This window comes from Diabrotica virgifera, chromosome 9, assembly GCF_917563875.1.
Source record: "Diabrotica virgifera virgifera chromosome 9, PGI_DIABVI_V3a".
NCBI lineage: Eukaryota > Metazoa > Arthropoda > Insecta > Coleoptera > Chrysomelidae > Diabrotica > Diabrotica virgifera.
In genome coordinates this window covers 164,693,073-164,713,876 of record NC_065451.1, presented here as the reverse complement: position 1 = coordinate 164,713,876, position 20,804 = coordinate 164,693,073, and the positions used below count along the sequence as shown (strand labels likewise).

The 20,804-nt window shown below is 34.7% G+C and overlaps 3 protein-coding genes across 4 annotated transcripts in view; 2 read left to right on the top strand and 1 right to left on the bottom strand.

The window, feature by feature from the left end:
• Nucleotides 1-20,804, top strand: part of LOC126892555 (irregular chiasm C-roughest protein-like) — an 821,138-nt gene that overhangs the window by 333,163 nt on the left and 467,171 nt on the right. The window lies entirely within an intron of this gene.
• Nucleotides 1,039-5,183, top strand: LOC126891568 (zinc finger RNA-binding protein-like). Its single transcript, XM_050660744.1, is given in 3 exon segments — nucleotides 1,039-1,080; nucleotides 3,958-4,815; nucleotides 5,154-5,183. Coding segments are annotated over 3 exon segments (930 nt in total).
• Nucleotides 9,810-10,646, bottom strand: LOC126892556 (uncharacterized). Its single transcript, XM_050662122.1, has 2 exons — nucleotides 10,532-10,646; nucleotides 9,810-10,333 (listed from the first exon to the last, which is right to left on the bottom strand). The coding sequence occupies exons 1-2, from the start codon at nucleotides 10,557-10,559 to the stop codon at nucleotides 10,020-10,022; spliced, it is 342 nt and encodes a 113-aa protein (XP_050518079.1). The 5' UTR covers nucleotides 10,560-10,646; the 3' UTR covers nucleotides 9,810-10,019.

Here is a 20,804-nt window from a genome sequence, read left to right as displayed (position 1 = left end):
TATCATAACTTGTTAAAAACAATTAAACGCGCCACATTTGTGCTTCCAGATCACTTCCATTGGATTCAGCGACCCAAAACACCTATAATACCACCATCAAATCGCGGCGACCTAACAGTGTCCATGGGATCCCCTATGTTGCAACTAGACTATCCAGGGACGGCAAAAAATTGCAAGTTTGTTTAAGTAATGAGGATGTATGGAAAACAATAATTACGGCAAAAATACGAGCCCAAAGGTCACTTGGGCACAATATACGAATGCCAGACAACCGAAGTGTTAAAATAAGACTGAAGGGATGAGAAAACTTTCACTAAAAATAGTAAACTAAAACAAAAATTAAGACAAAAGTATTAAACACGACATTTTAAGTAAGTTACAAAGTTATTCTTGAAGTTTCAAAATTAGTCTTGAAGAATTTATTCCCAATTCTCTTAGTAAACATGAAGAACGCCCTGTTAGATTAGTAGAAACCAGTGATGTGGGAGGGAGGGGATGCGGCATACGGTGAAGTAGATGGGCTCGGTTTCACTCACAAAAACGCTCCATCCAATATGGCGGGACATCTCTTTGGTAGTATATTCTGCTAAATATAAAATATATAATAATTAATAACTTTAATAACTAATTAATAACATATTACATATATAATGTTTAAAAAACTGCCCGTCGCCATATTGGATGTAGCACAAAACTGTCAAATCAAGTGGTCCCATTTAGTAAATACCTTATGTCGTATCCCCTCTCTCCCATATCACTGGTAGAAACTGACCATGTTTTCTTTTGTTCAGAAGTTTCATTCCATTATTTGTAGTTAGGTAAAATGCACCTATTTTTGGAAAAAAGAGTCAATATTTTAGTAATAATTCTAACAATACAGAGTAAGTTTTATATATGAAATGTCTCAATTATTTCGTAAGCAGATTACACGATCTTTATAGGTTTTGGAGTCTATCTTTATGACCGAGAAAGTATTATAGCATCGGAGGTACCAGTTTAAATTATGCTATAATACTCTCTCAGTCATAAAGATAGACTATGGCGATAGAAGAGTCTTGTGATGCGACCGATATTATGGTGGTATTTACATTGTGGTCATCGGCATATCTGATGTGGTTTAGCCGGTACCCATTTAGTAGAATACCTTTTTCAGTTTCGTGCAAAGCTTTGATAAATATTCTTTCAGAATTACAGGAGACAAAATACATTGCCTCGCTCTACGCATGATCTTCACATAGTCAGTGTGTTCACCTGCCGCCACTTTACTCACTAAAATTAATTAAAATAATATTCCGGTAGGTGTGAGTGACGGAATTAATTAAAATTAAGTGTAACAAACGAACAGTAAATTATTTATTTATTTTGGTAACAAAAAGGTGTTTTGCTTAGATCTCGGAAGAGGGTCGATTGTTAGCGAGCGTGCGGGCGTGTCCGCGTGGTTCGCATGCTGTGAAGAGACTGTAAGAAAGCCACGGACGCTAATCTGTTTGTGTTTCTACCCTCTGACCAGATGGGCAATAAATTATTTAGATCTGGCGTATATACACAGAAACACTTCTGCAGTTTTAAAACGAATGCATGTCCAAAGTGAGTTGTTGACATAATGGTCTGATATGGTAATTAATTTATGGGGAACTCAGTTTGTTAAGCTGAACACACCAAAAACATATGGTTAGGGATGCATTTCGTTTCGTAAAACCGTGTCTTCCTTAGCATCTGGTTTGTATATTAACTGTGACTTTTATATGACCCATATTATTTCGTTTTTAGAAAAATTATTAAAATTAAAATTAGCAAAAATAGTAATTAAAGCGTATCACTATAATAATGCAAACCGTTTCCGAGATAATTGTGGCGTTCCATATATAAAACTCACTCTGTATATTAGATTCGAATTTTAACTTTGATGGTAAAATAAATCTACTGGAATAAATGCGAAGGGTAACCAATACTTTCACCATTTCCGTTCTCGCCCCAAATTCGCATATAATATCCGTCCCATTAATTAAAAAAAGAACAACAACAAAAATATTTATTTTTCCAACTTGTAGTGACACTTGAATGGCGCTTCGGTATCTTGGGTACGGAACATGCAAGTGCCATCGAAGTGAGCAAAGATTAATTGTCATTTGTCTCCGGAAAACAATCACGCATCGTGGGAGTTCCCGCCATAAATAATGTCACGGCTTACCCCGATCAAAACAATTCGTCGCTCCCTATTCACTGAAAAATAGTAAGGACCTTTGATTCTGCCGTCGTAAATCAGTCCATTTGGACTTCGGATGTTGTTATGTCCAGCAAAAATGAACGAGATAATCGGAAATTTCATATACAGGTTGGTTGTTTCCATGGGTGGAGTTTTGTCTGCGCCATTGCAATTTCTACCCTCAGGAAGTGTCGATGAATAACGATGATTTCGCAAAAAAATAAAATTTTTGAAAATTTTCAATTCAATAAAATATAAATATAATTATTATTAAATTAAAAACCTAGGCGAAGACATTTTAACATTTTAATGTTAGAAGTTAAAAAAAACTAAAATAAACTTTTTTTTAAACACTTTAAAAAAGTTAAAATGAGTTTTTCCCGGAAAGTGCTCCGTTTTTTGGTTATTTTACTTTGAAATATTCGATTTGGAATTGGACGAATAAGAACCTACTTTTCATTAGCTACAACTCCGCTTCTACTGGGTATACAGACTTCATGCGTACACCATTCTTTTCACTTTTTTATAAACTATATTTTTACTAAGAATATTTTTTTTACTTACAAAATACTTACTTTTTGAGTTATTTGCGAAAATCCGTCGAAAAACATGTTTTTTGTTGTTAAAAATGAATATATTCGCTCGCAAATAACTCGAAAAGTATTGACTTAGTGAAAAAAACTCTATAGAACAAAAGTTGCTTATAATTAGTCATTTTATCTAATTCCTGACTTAATTTGAATGTATATTTTTTCACCCCCGAGAAGGGCAGTCTCTTTTTTTTCCCAATTTTTGTAAAATGGAGGTTATGTAGAATTGTAAACTTTTTCTTATACAATAATAGACAATTTCAACTACCTATTTCCAAATTTTCATCCTTCCTTTATTTTTTTTTGGGTCATATTGTTCTTTGATTGGGCTAATAATCTGAGCTCATGATGTTCATGACATAACATGAGAAGCCTCCATGGACGATTGACGTGCAAACCAGCTTCGTGTAATCTATTCTCAAAATTTGGTCACATATAGTAATGTGGATATTTTCTAAGGCCCCTCAGAGTTCACGTGCAGTTATAGGCATATTTTTACGAGATAATCCTCCACATGGCGATCCTGTCGAGGAGTAGTTGCACATTGGCGACCACCATGTCTTTCAGCGATATTACCAAATTGTTCATATCGACGCCACAATAATTGCGATATCACGCCGAGAGACACGTCAAAATGATAGGCAACATCAGCTTGTAAAAAACCAGCCTCAATCATAAAATATTATACACAGCACTTACCGTTTGAACATGTGTTATGCCGACGCTCCTTGACTAGTGTTGCGTTTAATAATATTCCAAAATTTGGAGAACTTTTTCTTTACAATTTGAAGCAATAAATCGGACAAATTTGAGACGCTGCCACTTTTGCCATAATAAATTAGTGCAATTGACAGATTAATTTTCATGACATACCTTGATTTCTTCTTTATGTACCATGTCCTTTCAGAACATTGGTTACCATCATAGCTATCTTAATTTTATGCACTGCCACTCTAAATAGCCTGCTTGTATCAACACAATACCAATCTCGCAAGTTCTTCAACCATGAGGTTCTTCTTCGTCCTGGACTGCGTTTGCCTGCTATTTTTCCTTGCATAATATTTTGCAGCAACCTATATTTGGGACCTCTCATTACATGTCCGAAGGTACTGTAGCAGCAGCTGCAAAACCTGCTTCCTATGCCACTACTTATACACACAGAGAACTACCTCACAGCAGGCCCAACAAGCAGCAGCATCAGTTGCAGTCGCTGCCGCGGCCTTCGTCAAGCAGCCTGCACAGTACACGGCCACATACCAGCCCACTTCAACAGCTTACCAGACTACCTACCCCCAACCAGCTGCTGCACAGACTACAATAGCTGCTCAACCTACAACACAAGCCAAACAGACTAATTCTACCACAACATATTCAGGATACGAGGCTGCCCTGTATTTAGCAGTTACCATGTATGTAGCCCAACAGTCAGGCACTGCCCAACAGAAAGCTGTCGGCTGGCAAAACTACAAGAAACCAGGTATCGGTGCCAAAACTGCAAGACCAAAGGCACCCCCAAAACCTTAACAGTTGCACTATTGCGATGTTTGTAAAATCAGTTGTGCTGGTCCCCAGACTTACAGAGAACATTTAGAAGGACAAAAACACAAGAAACGAGAAGCAGCCACTAAAAAGGCAGCCTCTGTTGCTGTTACTACTCAAAACCGTGCTGGGAACTCTCTAAGATGTCAGCTATGTGATGTAACTTGCACAGGTAATGATGCTTATGCTGCCCACATCCATGGGGCGAAACATCACAAGGGGGTATTGCTACACACCAAACTAGGGAAGCATATACCTCCTCAAGAACCAGAAGTGCTTGGAGGATCCAAGAAATCAATTTATTCCACTCCTAAAATCAACTTTGTAGCATCAGGAGGCTTGGGGGTCGCTGCTGGCAATGGACATGCATCAAAGGATGAAGATGATATAACAGAACCAGATCAGATGGTTGCGTGTTCAAATCACGTCGGGGTCATTAATGTTCCGTTGGCGGTTTACGGAAACAATTATGAAATTAAAGTAAGTGTAAAACAACGATCAGTAATATATTTATTTATTTTGGGTAAACAAGCGTGCTTCGTTTATATCTCGTACTGGATTGTTATTTTAGCGAGGGTGTGACTGAACTGGGTGCCCGCTGTGACGATACTGACCGAGACCACAACACTATTATGTCATCATGTATGCGGTTCTACCATGTGGCCAGAAAAGGCGATAAATTACTAAATCTGGCGTTTTAAAAGCTGAGAACCTTTCTGTAGTTTTTAAGAAGTTGACATAAAGAGCGTGGCCAATCTGGCAATTTGTGTTTCCCTGAAAAAGACATTAATTTTATACAATCTGGTTTTATATTTTAGAAACGAAAACCACATGTGAATTTACCATGAGACGTATTTTTTCGTTTTGAGAAAAGTTAATAGTATTTAAAATTAGCAATTAAAAAAATAATAAATGAAGCGTGTCGCTATAGTACCATGACTGTTAGAGAAGATAAGAGAGATCTTCCTTAGAAAATTTTGTTGTGCGTATATTATAAAACAGTCTGTTCGTTTATCAAGAAAATATTAAATAATTTTTTTTCAATAAGTAGGTACAAAGACTGTTGTTTTCTCCTCTATTTGTGAGAAATAGTGATACTTTAATCTCCTAGGTAGCTGTCATTAGATAATTAAAATCAGTCCGACTCACAGTTTAATTCAACGTCTCTACGTATCTGTTCCATTGTTAAAATAGAACTGGAATTATTTATAGGGACACATATCGATCCCGTTTGGAGTTGTTACATCATCGGCAATTATTGGGGACGTTGACATGATATCGATACGTTCGGCATACTACTACGCTCTACAACGTACTTATCGGTTTAGTTAATGTATTTTTCTAATCATTACTGATGAGCCGACATGGGTTCCTGCAGGCTGGTACAGTTCCCACCCTTAACGATTTTTTTACAACAAATAAATGTAACATAAAAATGAAAATTGTCTACTCTCCTTAAACAGAGCATTGAACTACACAAAAAAATTAAGCATTAATTTGAGCATTAAAATAAAGTTTAATGTCTTCAAGGTTAAAGAAATAACTATTAGACTTATTCAAATCAGTTTATTGTACGTTGGTGGACAGGTTTTGAACACTAATTTTTACTGATCATCATCAGGTCTCTGGACAGGTTACTTAAATGATGCCGATGCAAAGAATGTGGTTATATAGAAGCATACTCAAGGCTCAATTCTGAAACGATTTTGTTTGAGGGTCATCAGACAACAGGTTTTATGTTTGACCTAGCAAAAAATTAGATATTGCTGATTAAATAGTAGGTACCTCTATAATTGGTAACACACTAACTTTTGATGGGAGTAAGAAAACTGTTTTTCTAATATCTGGAAACTAGTGATGTAACGAATATTCGCATTCGCGAATATTCGCATATTTTTGCATATTCGCATTCGAGAAACTTGTGCAAATGTTTTGCGAATATAAATATCAGAAAAAAATAATTTGAAGATAATATTAGGTTGACAAAATCAAAATCTGTTAAAATCTTACCTTCTTTATATTAAGAAATGGTAACTTTACTTTGTATAATCACATTATCAGCCTTCACTTTAAGTTATTATTTGGTATTATGTAGTAGAACTTAAGGTTCAGATTAATTTACACTAAATATCAATTAACTTTTCATTATAAATTTAGAACACATGTCAAAAATAGACACAAATTAAAAAACAGAATATTCGCATCCGCATTCGCGAATGTCGGTAGCAGATATTCGCATTCGCATTCGTATTCGCGAGTGTTCAAAAAATGACATTCGTTACATCACTAGTGGAAACACATAATATGAAGACAATGACAGATTGAATATTTGCTCTGATGGTTTACATAAGGAAAAAATGCAGTTTTTTAATAAATACTGTTGGTATTCCATCAGGCCCAGAAGAATATTTAGTTTTTAGACTCATTTTCTCCTCAAATACATCATTCAGACTATTTTCCAGTATTTTTTTCAAATATTAGGAGGGGTGGTGGGAGATCTTCATAAAACACCAGCGTCTATCCCTGATTATGTGGGATTCTCTCGTCACCGCTAAGATAGCCGTCGACCCTGTCATATGTGGCATACTCACTCTATTCTCTAATGGATGAAAGCGCACCCACTAAAACCCTCCTTCCTGTCAACCACGGTGTGATTTAAGTGTAGGCCTAGACCGCTTTAGTGGGAGCATATCTTCAAGGCTACATCCACCAAATATCTTGTCTGTTTTTCGTCTTCTCGACTAGAGCTAACTCTGGACATGGGGTATTAGGGGAAGCATGGGGATTCCAGAGTCCTCGATACAATTCAATTGGAAATAAGATATTTACCTAATAAGATAAGAGATGTACCTGAAAATTAAGAAGCTAACACATCAACCATCTCCTCGCCACTCTGTGCTCCCCATGATTCGTTAAACTAGGATATTCTCTTTGTACCATGTCCATTATTGACGTTGGCCATTACATTGGCTATCATAGTTTGATTCACCGGAGTTGAGAAGTGACGACAAACACTAATTAGACTATTAGACCACTCTCAGAAGTTACGATTATGTTCTTCTTTGACCTTCTTTACACTAGGATAAGTACTTAATTCACGTGTATTATTGACATTCCTCCAAAAAGACCTAGAATAATTTCATAATTAAATCTTCGCTTGTTTACTGCTGGGCATACATCTCCCCCATAATTTACCATATGTTTCGATCTTATGCCTCTTTCATCCAATTCCAATGGCAACGTTTTAGATCATCAGTCCAACTTGCTGGAGGACCTCTGCTTCGTTAGGCATCATCTCTTGGTCTTCATTTCAGTATCCGCTGTATCCATTTGTTATCTGTCATTCGATCCATGTGACCTGCCCAGTTCCACTTGTTGCTATTTTCTGTCTTTAATAAGTATAATGTAATCTTAGATAATTTAAACGCTAGAACATTTAAGAAATATGGATTCATAGACATATGCTGAAGACCCCTTGAATAGCAAGAAAAACTGAGGAGGAAGTACTAAGGATAGTCAGCAAAGATAGAGAATAGATAAAGACTGTAAAATACCGAAAAATGTCATCTGGGGTATACAGTGAGGGAAAATCGATATATAATACTACAACTGATCCTTAAAGGCAAAATATAAATTCTTGGTTACATAATATTCGTGAATGGATTCAGATATCAAATGTAGTGTTGCCCAAATGCCAGACCAAGACGAGACTTAGACAGTCTTAGTCTTGGTCTTGCGCCAATATACCTGGTCTTGGTATTGGTATTGCGCTCTTGGTCTTGGTCTTGCAGCAAGAATCTTGCAAGTCTCGCAGTTACCCATTAGCCTATTGCTGTTTATTATGCGTTACTTTAGATCTTAGAACAACATACAGTGCACAGATTCTAAAGGTGCCGGTGGGGGATGGCCTCTATTCGCAGTATTATAGTCGGTGTATGAGAAAGAAATATTTTATTATTTCGAATACTTTCTTTCTCATACACCGACTATAATATTGCGCACAGAGACCACCTCCACCGGCACCTTTAGAATATGTGCACTGTAACAGAGTAGGTACATTTTAATCTTTAATTAACATAACCATAGTAATGACCAACAAAATTAATAAATGTCTAAACTGACATTGGGTAAGGTGTGAACTCACGATGTAAGCGATCCGTGCCTATGCTCTAACTCGTAACTAACTGAGCTATGTATTTACCATGGCCTACGGGAGCCAGTCTCTTTCTTAATAAACAATTAAAAAATAATACAATTATTTATACTCGTTACTATGCAATAACCTTAGTAGGGAATTGTTACTTTCCCTAGTCTAATACCCTTCCGTAACTTCGTTACTTTAAATGTTTCGGTAATTTGTTTATATTTATAGGGTAGCCAGAATTATCTGTTATTAATTTGTCTCATTACTTTTGAATAACACTAATACTACAATGTTTAAAGTAATTTAAAAAACATGAAAATAGAGACTTTATCTTTAAGTTTAAAATGCGAAAGTGACAATGAAATATAAACTGTCAATTTTGTGTTTGTATTCTGCTACTCGATTAATAATTATTAAAGAATGATGAGTTTAAATTTCTTTATCAAAGATAGCAAACCGAAAAAGTAATATACCTAATATGTTTCGTGATTAACAACGCGACAAATGTCGGTGTAATAAACGCCAAAAGAATTGCATATCAAAGAAAAAAACTTATTGTTCATTATGTTAATGGAAATAGACTGTTGTTTGATAGTTAGTGGAAAATAGCCAAGCTTTTTCAGCAAGTTTTAGCACAAAGGATGTTTAGTCTATAAAATAATTTAGGCCGATAAGATCTGGTATCATATTTTTTATCAGCTAAGATGACATATTTTTAAAATGTTTCGATACGATATTACTGCTGGGAAACAATGTACAGAGTGTTTTATTTTTACATTGTATACTTATGACCTCTGAGTAATTATACGTATGCTTATGGCATTGTTCGTAATGCTCAAAGTCCAATTTTCCAAATTTTTGTTACATATTTTTTTGCGTCTCATAGAGTCTTTATGTATCTAAGCATATAATCGAACTACTATAATACTCCCTAAAACGACACTCGGTCCTAACTGCAAGACGCAAGAGTCTCGCAGGGTTAGTCTTGTTCTTGCTCAAATCTTGCACGGTCAGTCTTGGTCTTGCGAAAATTAGGCGGTCTTGGTCTTCGTCTTGGTCTTGCGAAAATGCAAGAACAAGACCAAGACTGCAAGACCAAGACCGATTTTGGGCAACACTAATCAAATGCAGGACAATTATTATTCCATGTTGCAGAAGGGGAAGATTACATTTTTAAATAATTGATTGCCTCCAACGCCCCTGAGGGGCATAACCCTTTCAGCACGGCAACGAAAAATGTTTAATAAATATTTCGAAACTTTGTACTCTATGTTCTTATGTGTAAAGTAATACAGGAAAAATAATAAAATAATTCTTTACACAGGGTGTCTAGAAATAACATACCCACACAATTGTGTAGGCTGGGTTTTATTTTAAGCAAATGGTATAAAAATCTAATACATTACAACACATTATTATTTTGTATGGAATTTCAAAAAACAGTTCTGGTCTTTGGTTAGACATAGATAAACATTGCACTTAAGACATCGAACACGGGTTATGCTTTTACAACCCGATTTTCTGCAAAATCTGGCTGTAGTTAAGGCTGACTAAGGTCTTCAGTAGTTTGTGGTTGATCTAATACGGGAGCTGCACTTATACCGGAAGGACCAGGAACCTCAGTGTCATTTTGAAAAGGCGGGTTTTTGTTTTGAATTAGGGAATTCTCACGAGTATCTTCTTCTTGGTCAGAATCCGAGGAATCACTGTCTCCGAGGCTTTTGGGAAGGCTATTTAGCTCCTTACACCACGTCAGATCAGAATCTGAGTCATCACTAAAGCCTTCTAGTTCTGAATCATCATTTATAATGTTCATTAAGGCCTCGACATCTTCTGGTTTGTTAAAGTCAAAATCTGCAAAAAAGAGAAATTCAATAACGATCACCCAACCCACACAATCGTGTTAGTAGTAATGTAATTGGATATTCTAAGGTTATTAATATTAATTTTTTAAAATATGTATGTATAGGTGTTTTCTACAGACATGTGTTAGTAGTCTACATGCATTTACATTTTATTATTGACATTTTTTAATAACAAAAACCTACTTACATTTCTTACGGAAATGACGACCCGCCATTTTTGCAAGACAAGCTGTGACTGTCGAAACAAAATAAACTTAACAATCGCGTCGGGTAGCGCAAAGCACAATACTGAACCTACACGACCAACGACCATCGTCGTTCGTAATAAACGCTAGATTTTACGATTAAGCAGTTTTATATCGTTTCAAAACAAACCCACACAATCGTGTGGCTACGTGCTGAAAGGGATAATGGAGTTTCGAGAAAGAAGAGAAGAAGAAATAATTGATTGCTCTTGAAAAATAGACAAGGTATTAATGTTGTATTTTAAGCACCAAATATTACTGTTTATCTATTATTATTAACCACTTCAAATTGTTTTTTTTTAGTTATTCAAAAGAGGGAATATCATAGTCCTCTGTTTCTGTTGTATGGCACAATAAAAATTCAAATAAAAATCGCACTAGATTTACGATCAGTGTTTGTTATCAAAGACACTTCGCAATATCGAACAGCAATATTCGAAATTCCGCCCTAGAAATATTTCAAAACAAAATTCGGGAAATTCAGGGACTGAGTTCCGAAAAGCCGAACTGCAAAATGATTAATAGACTCAGCGATGGCAAGGCCATGGGGAAGGGTTTCGTGGGCCTGGGGCCTCGGCTTAAATTGAGTGTTTTGCTAATAACCGTTCGCTTGATTTGTTAAAGCTATTTTTTGAGTAGTGCCAACTGGATTACTGTCACGAATTTTTCTGTTCTATACAATAGAAAATTCACAGTTGTTTCAAATACTTGACAAATAAAATCCAAGAGAATACAAATATAGTGTATAAGTTATATTTCATCAAAATGAAAACTTATATAGAAAGGATGTTCTATTACATTTAACAAAAGCAACTGTGCTCTTTTGGCAATACGCATTTTCAATGGCATTTTATATAATAAGGAAGTTTTACTTATAAAGAACTTAACAAGCAATTTGTTATATTTTCAAAAGAGAAACGAGAAATAATTTACTTATTTACTGTACGGATGTACACAATTTTCTTGGCAATTAAGTACATGTAGTGTCTCAAACTAAGAATAATAAAAAACCGCTAAACGCCGTAAAAATGAGTGGCGCATACAATATTCCAGCTACAAAAGATCTGATATGAATATTACGTGGCGCGAAAATGTATTTTCATTTTGATGCAAAACAAAATTCTAGTTTTATTTTAAAAGATTTTTTCATAATATTTGCCCAATTTGAAGTAAAACGCTCCACAAAAGAGTAACTTTGATACAGTTTGAATTTTGAAACTCTTTTGTGGCGCGTTTACTTCAAATTTAGCAAATATTATAAAAAAATCTTTTAAAATAAAACTAGAATTTTGTTTTGCATCAAAATAAAAATTCATTTTCGCGACACGTAATATTCATATCAGATCTTTTGTAGCTGGAATATTGTATGCGCCACTCATTTTTACGGCGTTTAGCGGTTTTTTATTCTTGTATCAGGAGTTTTTCAAAGTTATTTATAAATTAAATGTATAAAGTTGAATGCAATGTTTCTCGATTACACGTTAAGCTTTATAAATGGTCGCCTTTGTCGCATTATCTCCCAAATGATCTAGTGTCCATCGAATGTACACTAGATTTTTTTCTATTCGAAATAGATTGAAAAAAATATTGGGATAGCCGGTAAATTAACTCGGATTGCCCGTTGCCAGATCAAATTTGCGTCATAACCACTACAACTACATAAACCATTTAGGGAATAATCGTTAATTGGATTATACTTTTGTAGCTTAATAACTTCTAAATGGCTTAACCGATTTTGTTCACTAAACATGAGTTTGAAACGTAATAAGAAGTAGTATCTTATGCATTTAAGGTCAAGTATGATAACTGAAGCTATTATAGGAATTATTGAACTTTAAAAACCGTTTTTCCCATAAGAAATAGATTTGATCATAGTTATGAAGCCTATAACTTAAAAATTCGAATTTTCCCAGATATAAGGTATACACCGTTAGATTCGTCTAGAGTCCTTCTACACACGCTCAGTTATTGGCGTAATTCGTCGGTTGAAATTTTGAGTAATTGTCGAAAAACCAAAATTTTCAAAGTTTAGTTTCTCAGTTTTTCGGCTATACTGAGCCGTGTGTATGTCTGATCCTGATAGCTTAGACACCATTTGAAAGCTTATCTCAACGCTATTGATTTGGTGTATTTACTCTTCTCCTGTCTCTTCTTGAACCGAAGATATATACCGCCAAAAAATATGCCGCTTTGTACCTACCAAGTCCTATAGCTGGCTTATGTGTAGTCAAAACTCACAAACTACACCGGTTCTGAATCGGCCCTCACCCCTCTTCAAACACAAAAAAAAATTCAGATCGGATTAACTTTTCCACACACATACATACATACGAGTACATATCCACAAACATTTTCCCTTTTTTAAATAAAAATTGACTTATATTTCTGAGCTCGGTAACTTTTGAACGGTATAACCGATTTTCAAAATTAGACATGCGTTGGAAAGGTAATGATCGCTTCTATTAGAAGCCGCAAAGGTCGGAGTCAAATTTTTGAGAAGTTTTTTGTAGTTTTGGGGACGAGAACGAAAAACCCTAAATAGGAAGGGCCCGGAAGATCCACACTCTTGGACCAAAATGGATGGTTGACATATGAATGGGTGAGTCTTTTCCTGAACTTTAAGATGGGAGTTGGCCCAATTTTCAATTCAGTCAGATTTAGAAAATCGAAAATTTCGTGTATATATAGTGTCGCGTGTAGTGGGTGTAGGTGTGGGCCACTGGCGAGAACTGCCGTTCTCTGGTAATGGTTAAATGTAGTTATAAAGCATTTATTGAAAAAAATTAAGTTAAAAATAGATATGATGCTTTGTTACTTAAATTAAAATGCAATGCTCTTTGCTACTACTGTGCATATGTTTCCCTAGGTCTTGCCGGTATTAGCTTCTTTGTCTTTTGAATATTTCTTTCTAGTCTGGTCTCTTTTGCTCCTCTTTTTAATTGTAAATATTTTTCTGTCGTCTCTTCCGTTCTGCGAGACGTAATGCTGATGTCAGCGGCATAGGCAGCAATATGTATTGATTTATTTGTTAGGATATTAGATCTTCCTATATTCAACTTTTTTGTCACATATTGAAGAGTCAGATTGAAGAGTGTCAGTGGCTTTATTGCTTTAAACCTTTGACTGTTGAAATACAGCAAGAAAAAAGAGACACCGATCTCAGAATTCGTTAAAATTCATAGACTTCGATGGGCTGGTCGTGTAGTGAGAATGGTAACCGAAAGAATGTTGAAAAGGGCACTGGATAGTAAATTGCAGGGCGCAAGTCCAAAATGAAGGCCCTAGAAAAGGTGGGAGGACGTAGTGGTAGCAGACGTGCAAAATCTGCTAGACTTTAGAACAGGGGTGGGCAAATACTTTTAAGCGCGGGCCCAAAATGAAATTTTCAAAACGTCTCCCGGGCCTGAGGACTATACCCAGTATGTACGCTAATGTTTTTGGTGGAGGTTTTTCTCCGCCCAAGAAATTTTTTTTACAAAAATACTATAAATATCATTTTAAAGCATTTGGAGAAAGACATTTGACTATTAATAATAATAAATTGTCTTTCTGGTGTGTATATGCGAACATTTGTTCCTAAAATTACGAAATTTTTAATATGGTTCATTATATTAAGCCATAATAAGGATCCAGATAAAAAATGAACTTCAGAAATTCGACCAAGAATAGAGTAATCAAGAGCAGCCTTTTTGAAGATGAGGAAATTTCTGAGTAACCAAAGATTCAATCTGCAAATCTAATATCGGATGGTAAAACGTTATGTCAAGTCAACCATCATAGACGAAATTCAAAGGAGACAACTGATCTGGTATGGTCATGTACGACGTCAATGAACGACGACAGGCTGCCAAAACAACTTAAACATTTTAAAATGGACGCCAAGGGAAAGAAGGAAGAGAGGAACGCCGAAAAAATCCTGGCTAGGCGGCATTCAGAAGGCAATGTCGGAAAGGAACCTCCACCCTGACTAATGCAACGACGGACGAAGCTGGAAACTGGCAACCGGAAGACTGAGAACGCTATAAAAAACCGGGATAATAATAATAATGTTATGTCCACTATCTTATTCTTTATTGGATTGTTAATGCTGACTTAATGAAAAAGCTGCAAGCTTTTGAGATGTGGCTTTTTAAGGGAACTATGAAAATACCATGGACCGATCATATTACGAACGAAATGGTGTTGCACAGAATGGAATAGGAACAGAGAACTTTTGACCATCATTAAAAGGAGAAAGACATAATTTGAAATTAAAAATCACACTAAAGAGAGAGAGAGAGAGGGAGAGAGAGAGAGAGAGAGAGAGAGAGACAGAGAAGAGAGAGAGACAGAGAAGAGAGAGAGACAGAGAAGAGAGAGAGAAGAGAGAGAAGAGAGAGAAGAGAGAGAAGAGAGAGAAGAGAGAGAGAAGAGAGAGAGAAGAGAGAGAGAAGAGAGAGAGAGAAGAGAGAGAGAAGAGAGAGAGAAGAGAGAGAGAGAGAAGAGAGAGAGAGAGAAACAGAGAGAGAGAAAGAGAGAGAGAGAGAGAGAGAGAGAGAGAGAGAGAGAGAGAGATACAGAGAGAGAGAGAGACAACGCAACAATAGCAGCCGCTGTTTCGGGATTTACAACCATAATTCTTGAGATTAAATCAACGCAATTCAACTTCAAATTGTGTGAATACCCACAGCTACCTTTGCACTTTTAAAAGTTATAAAAATAGTGTATTCTTTATTTCTGAATTTTTATGCATTTTTTTCGGGTCAGTACTTAAGTTTTATTAGAAATTACTTAAACCAGTTTGTTTCGTTTATGTTTACGTTATTATACAGTGCGCTGGAATAAGTGTTGCCTCCTCCCCTTATTAACTTATTTATTTTTAGCACATAAGCAAAACGCTTGGACAGTTCGATTTTTAAAATAATCATAGTATATTATAGCGTCAATGTTTCGAACTTTACGCGATCCCTCTTCAGGTGACAGGCGTAACTTTGACTTTTCTAAATGGGAAAGTACATCATGTGACATCTCATTTAAAATCTTTTGAAATACTGATTACAAAAATGTATAATACTTTAATCCTATTTCAGAGAGTAGGCGCAAAATTTCAGTTGAATTCTTTTGAAACGCATTCATTTTTTTCGAATCGTGAGAAAACTAATAAGTATTTTTGAAAAATTTAATCGCAGAATGAAAGACTACATTATTACGGAGGGCTGAAAGTCCCTTGGACTAAACAAAAAGTTTCTTTTGAATGATATATTTGAAATTAAAAATCACTCTAAATTTTCTCCTTTTTTCACCCCTGTGACTTATTAAAATAAACATTACAGAAGTTCTCAGGGACTCACGACCCTCGATAATACTGTAGTATTTCATTCTGCGTTTAAATTTTTCAAAAATAATTATTAGTATTTTTAGGATTCCAAAAAAATTAATGCATTTAAAAATAATTCGCCTGCAATTTTGCGTCTACTCTCTTAAATAGGATTAAAGTATTATACATTTTTGTAATCGGTATTAAAAAAGCTTTCAAATGAGGTGTCAGATGATGTACTTACTTTCCCATTTAAAAAAATCAAAGTTATGCCTGTCACCTGAAGAGGGATGGCGTAAAGTTCGAAACATTGATGCTGTAATATACTATGATTATTTTAAAAATCGACCTGTCCGATCGTTTTGCTTGTGTGCTAAAAATAAATAAGTTAATAAGGGGGGTAAAACTTATTTCAGCGCACTGTAATAATGAAAGTTTAAAGAGAATTAAAATTTCAAGTTTTTATGTTAAAAATGCAAGTGCTTCGTGCCGGTGAGTGTATATTCATTATTCCATTGATCTATATAAATCTAAATTATGCCCCATGATGAACATCTGACGAGTATTTGATATTTTAATAAAATAACTGACTAAATCCAAATAAATGATCAACGTGTCTTTAACTAAGATAAACCTCTAGATCTGCGTGTATGAAAATCCACATTTCCAAGCGCTCCTCATAAATCTTCGGTTTCTAAAATATTGAAATATATTGGAATCGGCAAGCATAAAGCTACTTAGGGTAATTTAAAGAAAAATGCTCCCACGAGACCATAAAGATTATAAATTGAAAGGAATCGTCACGCAAGATTTTTTAGTTGCTTCCCGCGATGTAGGGGCTCCCTAGGGAACACTTGTTTTTGATCTATTGGCGATTGATGCTAGGAATGAAGTGCCCGTTATGGGGAAGTAATTTTTAAACAGTTAGGGAGGAGAATCCGTCTTAGGTGGCAGATATTTACGGAGACTTTTATGGAGACAAACGGCAGTGTTATGGTTAACTTTGGAGCATCTTTATCACTGTTTCTCAAAAATATAAAGCTGAAAATTTAAATAAAAATTTAAACTTACTTAAAATTGCGTAGCTCGATATTAAGTTCTGATCTTTAACGGTTTGATTAAGTTATGCACTACACATTGATTAAATTAATCTATAAAATATCCCCAGATCTAAGGAAAAATACATCAAAATGCCCTGTTTTTGCATCAAAGTAACCCGTTTCATAATACAAAGTACATTCTTTCATGATTTTTGCTGTGAATTTTAAACAACCACTTGGATTGGCATGAAATTTGGCATACGCATAGTTAACATGTCAAAGAAAAAAAGTGATATTGTGCCGATCTGTGCTTTTGCCCTGGGGTGGGTTTCACCCCTTCTCGGGGGTGAACATACACACAAAGTAAGTTCTTAAATGGATAAACTGACTAACTTTGAGCAACTTTTGTTCTATAGAGTTTTTTCATTAAGTCAATATTTTTAGAGCTATTTGTGAGTAAATGTGTTCATTTTTTAACAAAATAACCACGTTTTTAGACAGTTTTTCGCAGATACCTGCGAAAGTAAGTATTTTGTCGAAAAAACATTCTCAGCAAAAATATAGCCTGTAAAAAAGTGAAAAAAATGGTGTATGCATGAGGTCTCCAGACCTGACAGAAGCAGTGTTATAGCTAATGAAAGATAGGCTCATATTCGCCAAATTTCAAATAGAATATTTCAACGTGAAATATCCAAAGAATGAAGCCCTTTTTGGAGAAAACTCATTACAAGTTTTTTAAAGTGTGAAAAAAAAATATTATTTTTTCTTCTGTTTCTATATATCTGTTTCTGTTTATAAAAAAAATTTCTAGCATCAAATATAAGCACATTAGGCTCAAACTTAAGTTGGTCCCTTTAGCTTTGGCAAAAAAAATCGGGAAAATCACCCCCTAATTAGCAACTAAAATTAAATTATTCGTTGTTGCTTCACAAGTTGCTTTAGTTATGTTGTGTTTATATGATCTGTAAGTTTCATCGATAAAAAGTGCTTATTTTTGAAGAACACTGGTTTTAAAGTAAAGTTTTTAAAAATTTTAATTTTGAAAAAAAAAGGTTTTTTTCAAAATAACTTAAAAATTGTTCGAAATTATAAAAATCGTAAGCAGTGAAAAAAGTGGCATTTTCATTTTTAAATATTTTGTATTTCTTTGTTTTTCTGTAAGACAAAAATTGGTTAAGATATTATGGCTGTTCAAAATGTTGAGTACACTCGTGTTTAGTAACTCCTTCAAGCCCTTTCATCTACAGCCCTTTCAAAAATAAGGAATTTAAACCGAAGAAACTTACAAATCATATAAACAATACATATGCGAGTAAATCAACTTGTGAGGTGGTAACGATTAAGTTCATTTGAGATGATATTAAGGGGTGATTTTTCCGATTTTTTGAAAAAAAACGGACCAACTTTATTTTCAGCGTAATTTGTTTACTTTTGAGGCTAGAATTTTTTTATAAAACAAAAAGAAAGCTTTTTATAAACAGTTTAAATAAGTTCTTATGAGTTTTTCCACAACGTGCTTCGTTTTTTGAGTATTTCACGTTAAAATATTCAATTTGGAATTTGACGAATATGAACCTATTTTTCATTAGCTATATCTCTGCTTCTACTAGGTCTAGAGACCTAATATATACAACATTTTTATCTCCGTTTTACAGGCTATATTTTTGTTAAGAATATTTTTTTTTCGACAAAGTACTTACATTTTCAGTTATTTGCGAAAAACCGTCTAAAAACGTGGTTATTTTGTTAGAAAATGAACATATTCACTCGCAAATAACTCGAAAAGTATTGACTTAATGAAAAAACTCTATAGAACAAAAGTTGCTTAAAATTAGTCAGTTTATCCATTTCCGGACTTATTTTGGAAGTATATTTTTTCACTCCCGAGAAGAGGTGAAACGCACCCCCAGGGCAAAAGCACACATCGGCACAATATCACTTTTTTGATTTGACTTGTTAGCTATGTGTGTGCCAAATTTCATCTCAATCCAAGTGGTTCTTTAAAATTTAGAGGTTATGCAATATTTTACCGTTAAAGAACGTACTATAAATAAATAGGTTTGCATTGTACGAGGATCAAAATAGTAGGGGAGGCAAGTATGCTAAATTTGCAGTTACTCGAGCGATATAAGGACCTATTCGGTTGTGAAGATTAGGTCCTAAAACCGAAAAAGTTAAGTTTTCCATTTTAGTGTGGTCTTTTCATTTTTTAATTTATTTTTTCATTTCCAATAATTGTTTTCTTCCGATTTAAGCGCCATCTATCCATAATTCGAAAAAATAAGAAGTTACTTATTTTTTAGTAGCAGTTACTTAAATTTTTAAAAATACTTAATACGAGTATTTTTCAGTTTTTCGATCTGATGTTTATTTCGCGAAATATCGCGGAGTTCGTATTTAAAATTTTAAATTTACCCACCAAACTTCTTCATGATGAGTCGTGTTTGGTATCATTCGATAGATTTTTGAAAAATATTGAAGACGTATTTTTTAGTTTTTCGATCTGACGTTCACTCTCGCGAACGCTGACGAACTGTGACTCGACCATTTATTTACGCCCCGCTCAAATATACACTATTTTGCATGTACTTAACTTACCTTATCCTAATATGACGATTTCGACTTTTTCTAAGGATAGATTTTTTTAAACCCCCCTAACGAACTCCTCTGTATTAAGAGCCAATATAGTTCTGTCATAGATTATATTTTTTTATTTTACATGAAACTTTTGATAGTCGTACACTGCAAACCGATTTATTTATGAAACGGGCCAGCTACAGGAAAGTTCTATCCTTGTGGAAATATGGTAATAGTATGCAATTCAGTCTAGCAACTATAACTAAACAAATAGAGTCAAAATTTAAGACATGATATTTAATAGCTAATAGCTACGATCTATTCTTTAATAAATACAGTGCCCCGTTACCGCATTACTTACATAATATGATTATAGTACAAGTACATACAAATCTCATCTACTCGTATGTGATCCAGAAACGTTAGAAATGTTATTTAAATAAACATGAACAGGCATTATGCATAAAACCATTTCGAGCCATTTTCGCCTGGCTTTCTCGCCTGCTTGATATGCAACTTGGCAACTGCAACGTACAGTCTTCAAACAAAACACGGCGTCGACAATTAGGCAATCTTTGATCAAAACTTGTAAAGTTCTATTGAGTAGGTATGACGTGCTGCTTTCAGGAAACAAGAGAGGATTGAGTTTGAATGTACGTGTCGAAATGTTGAGAAACTGTAAAAAAGTTAATATATTTTTCCTTGATTTGTACGATTTGTTCGATTCAATTCGAATTATAAAAGAGGACTTAGAAGGTCAATAATAAAGGCCAATTACATGAAAATTGGGAAATTTCCTAGAAGAGGTGTAAGGAAATTTATTATTTTGAGAGATCTACATGGTAGACCCGGAAGACGACAGAACAACAAGATAATCGGATTATCTGATCATTATGTGCAAAGAAAATGATTTAAAAATATTAAATGGCTTCTTTCAACGCCGCACCGTTAGATACACAAATACATGAGCTCAAGATACCCGAAACCTTTAATTTTTATTTGTAATTAACGTATCTCGACCATAATATTATGGTCATGGACGCATACAGTTTACAGCAATATGCATATTATACAAACATTTAGTATGAACAATTTCTAGTTGTGAAGCTGTACACTAAAATTAGATACTATGCAACTAGTAGATTAGCTGAAAAAACACATTATGTCTTTTAGAAATTTTAAAACACTGTCAAAACCGTTTTGAACAGTAGATGTCTTTTAGATAATCTTTTAAGTTGTGCTTACTTCTAGAAGAATCATACTGATAGCAGTTCACTATCACGTGTTTCATGGACAGCCATG

What these genes read in the sequence shown, in the direction of transcription:
- LOC126892556 (XM_050662122.1), bottom strand. Translation starts at nt 10,559, where the DNA reads ATGGCGGGTCGTCATTTCCGTAAGAAAT. An exon ending in TCGTCATTTCCGTAAGAAAT is followed by an intron (nt 10,334 to 10,531) that starts GTAAGTAGGTTT and finishes TCTTTTTTGCAG; the next exon opens with ATTTTGACTTTAACAAACCA.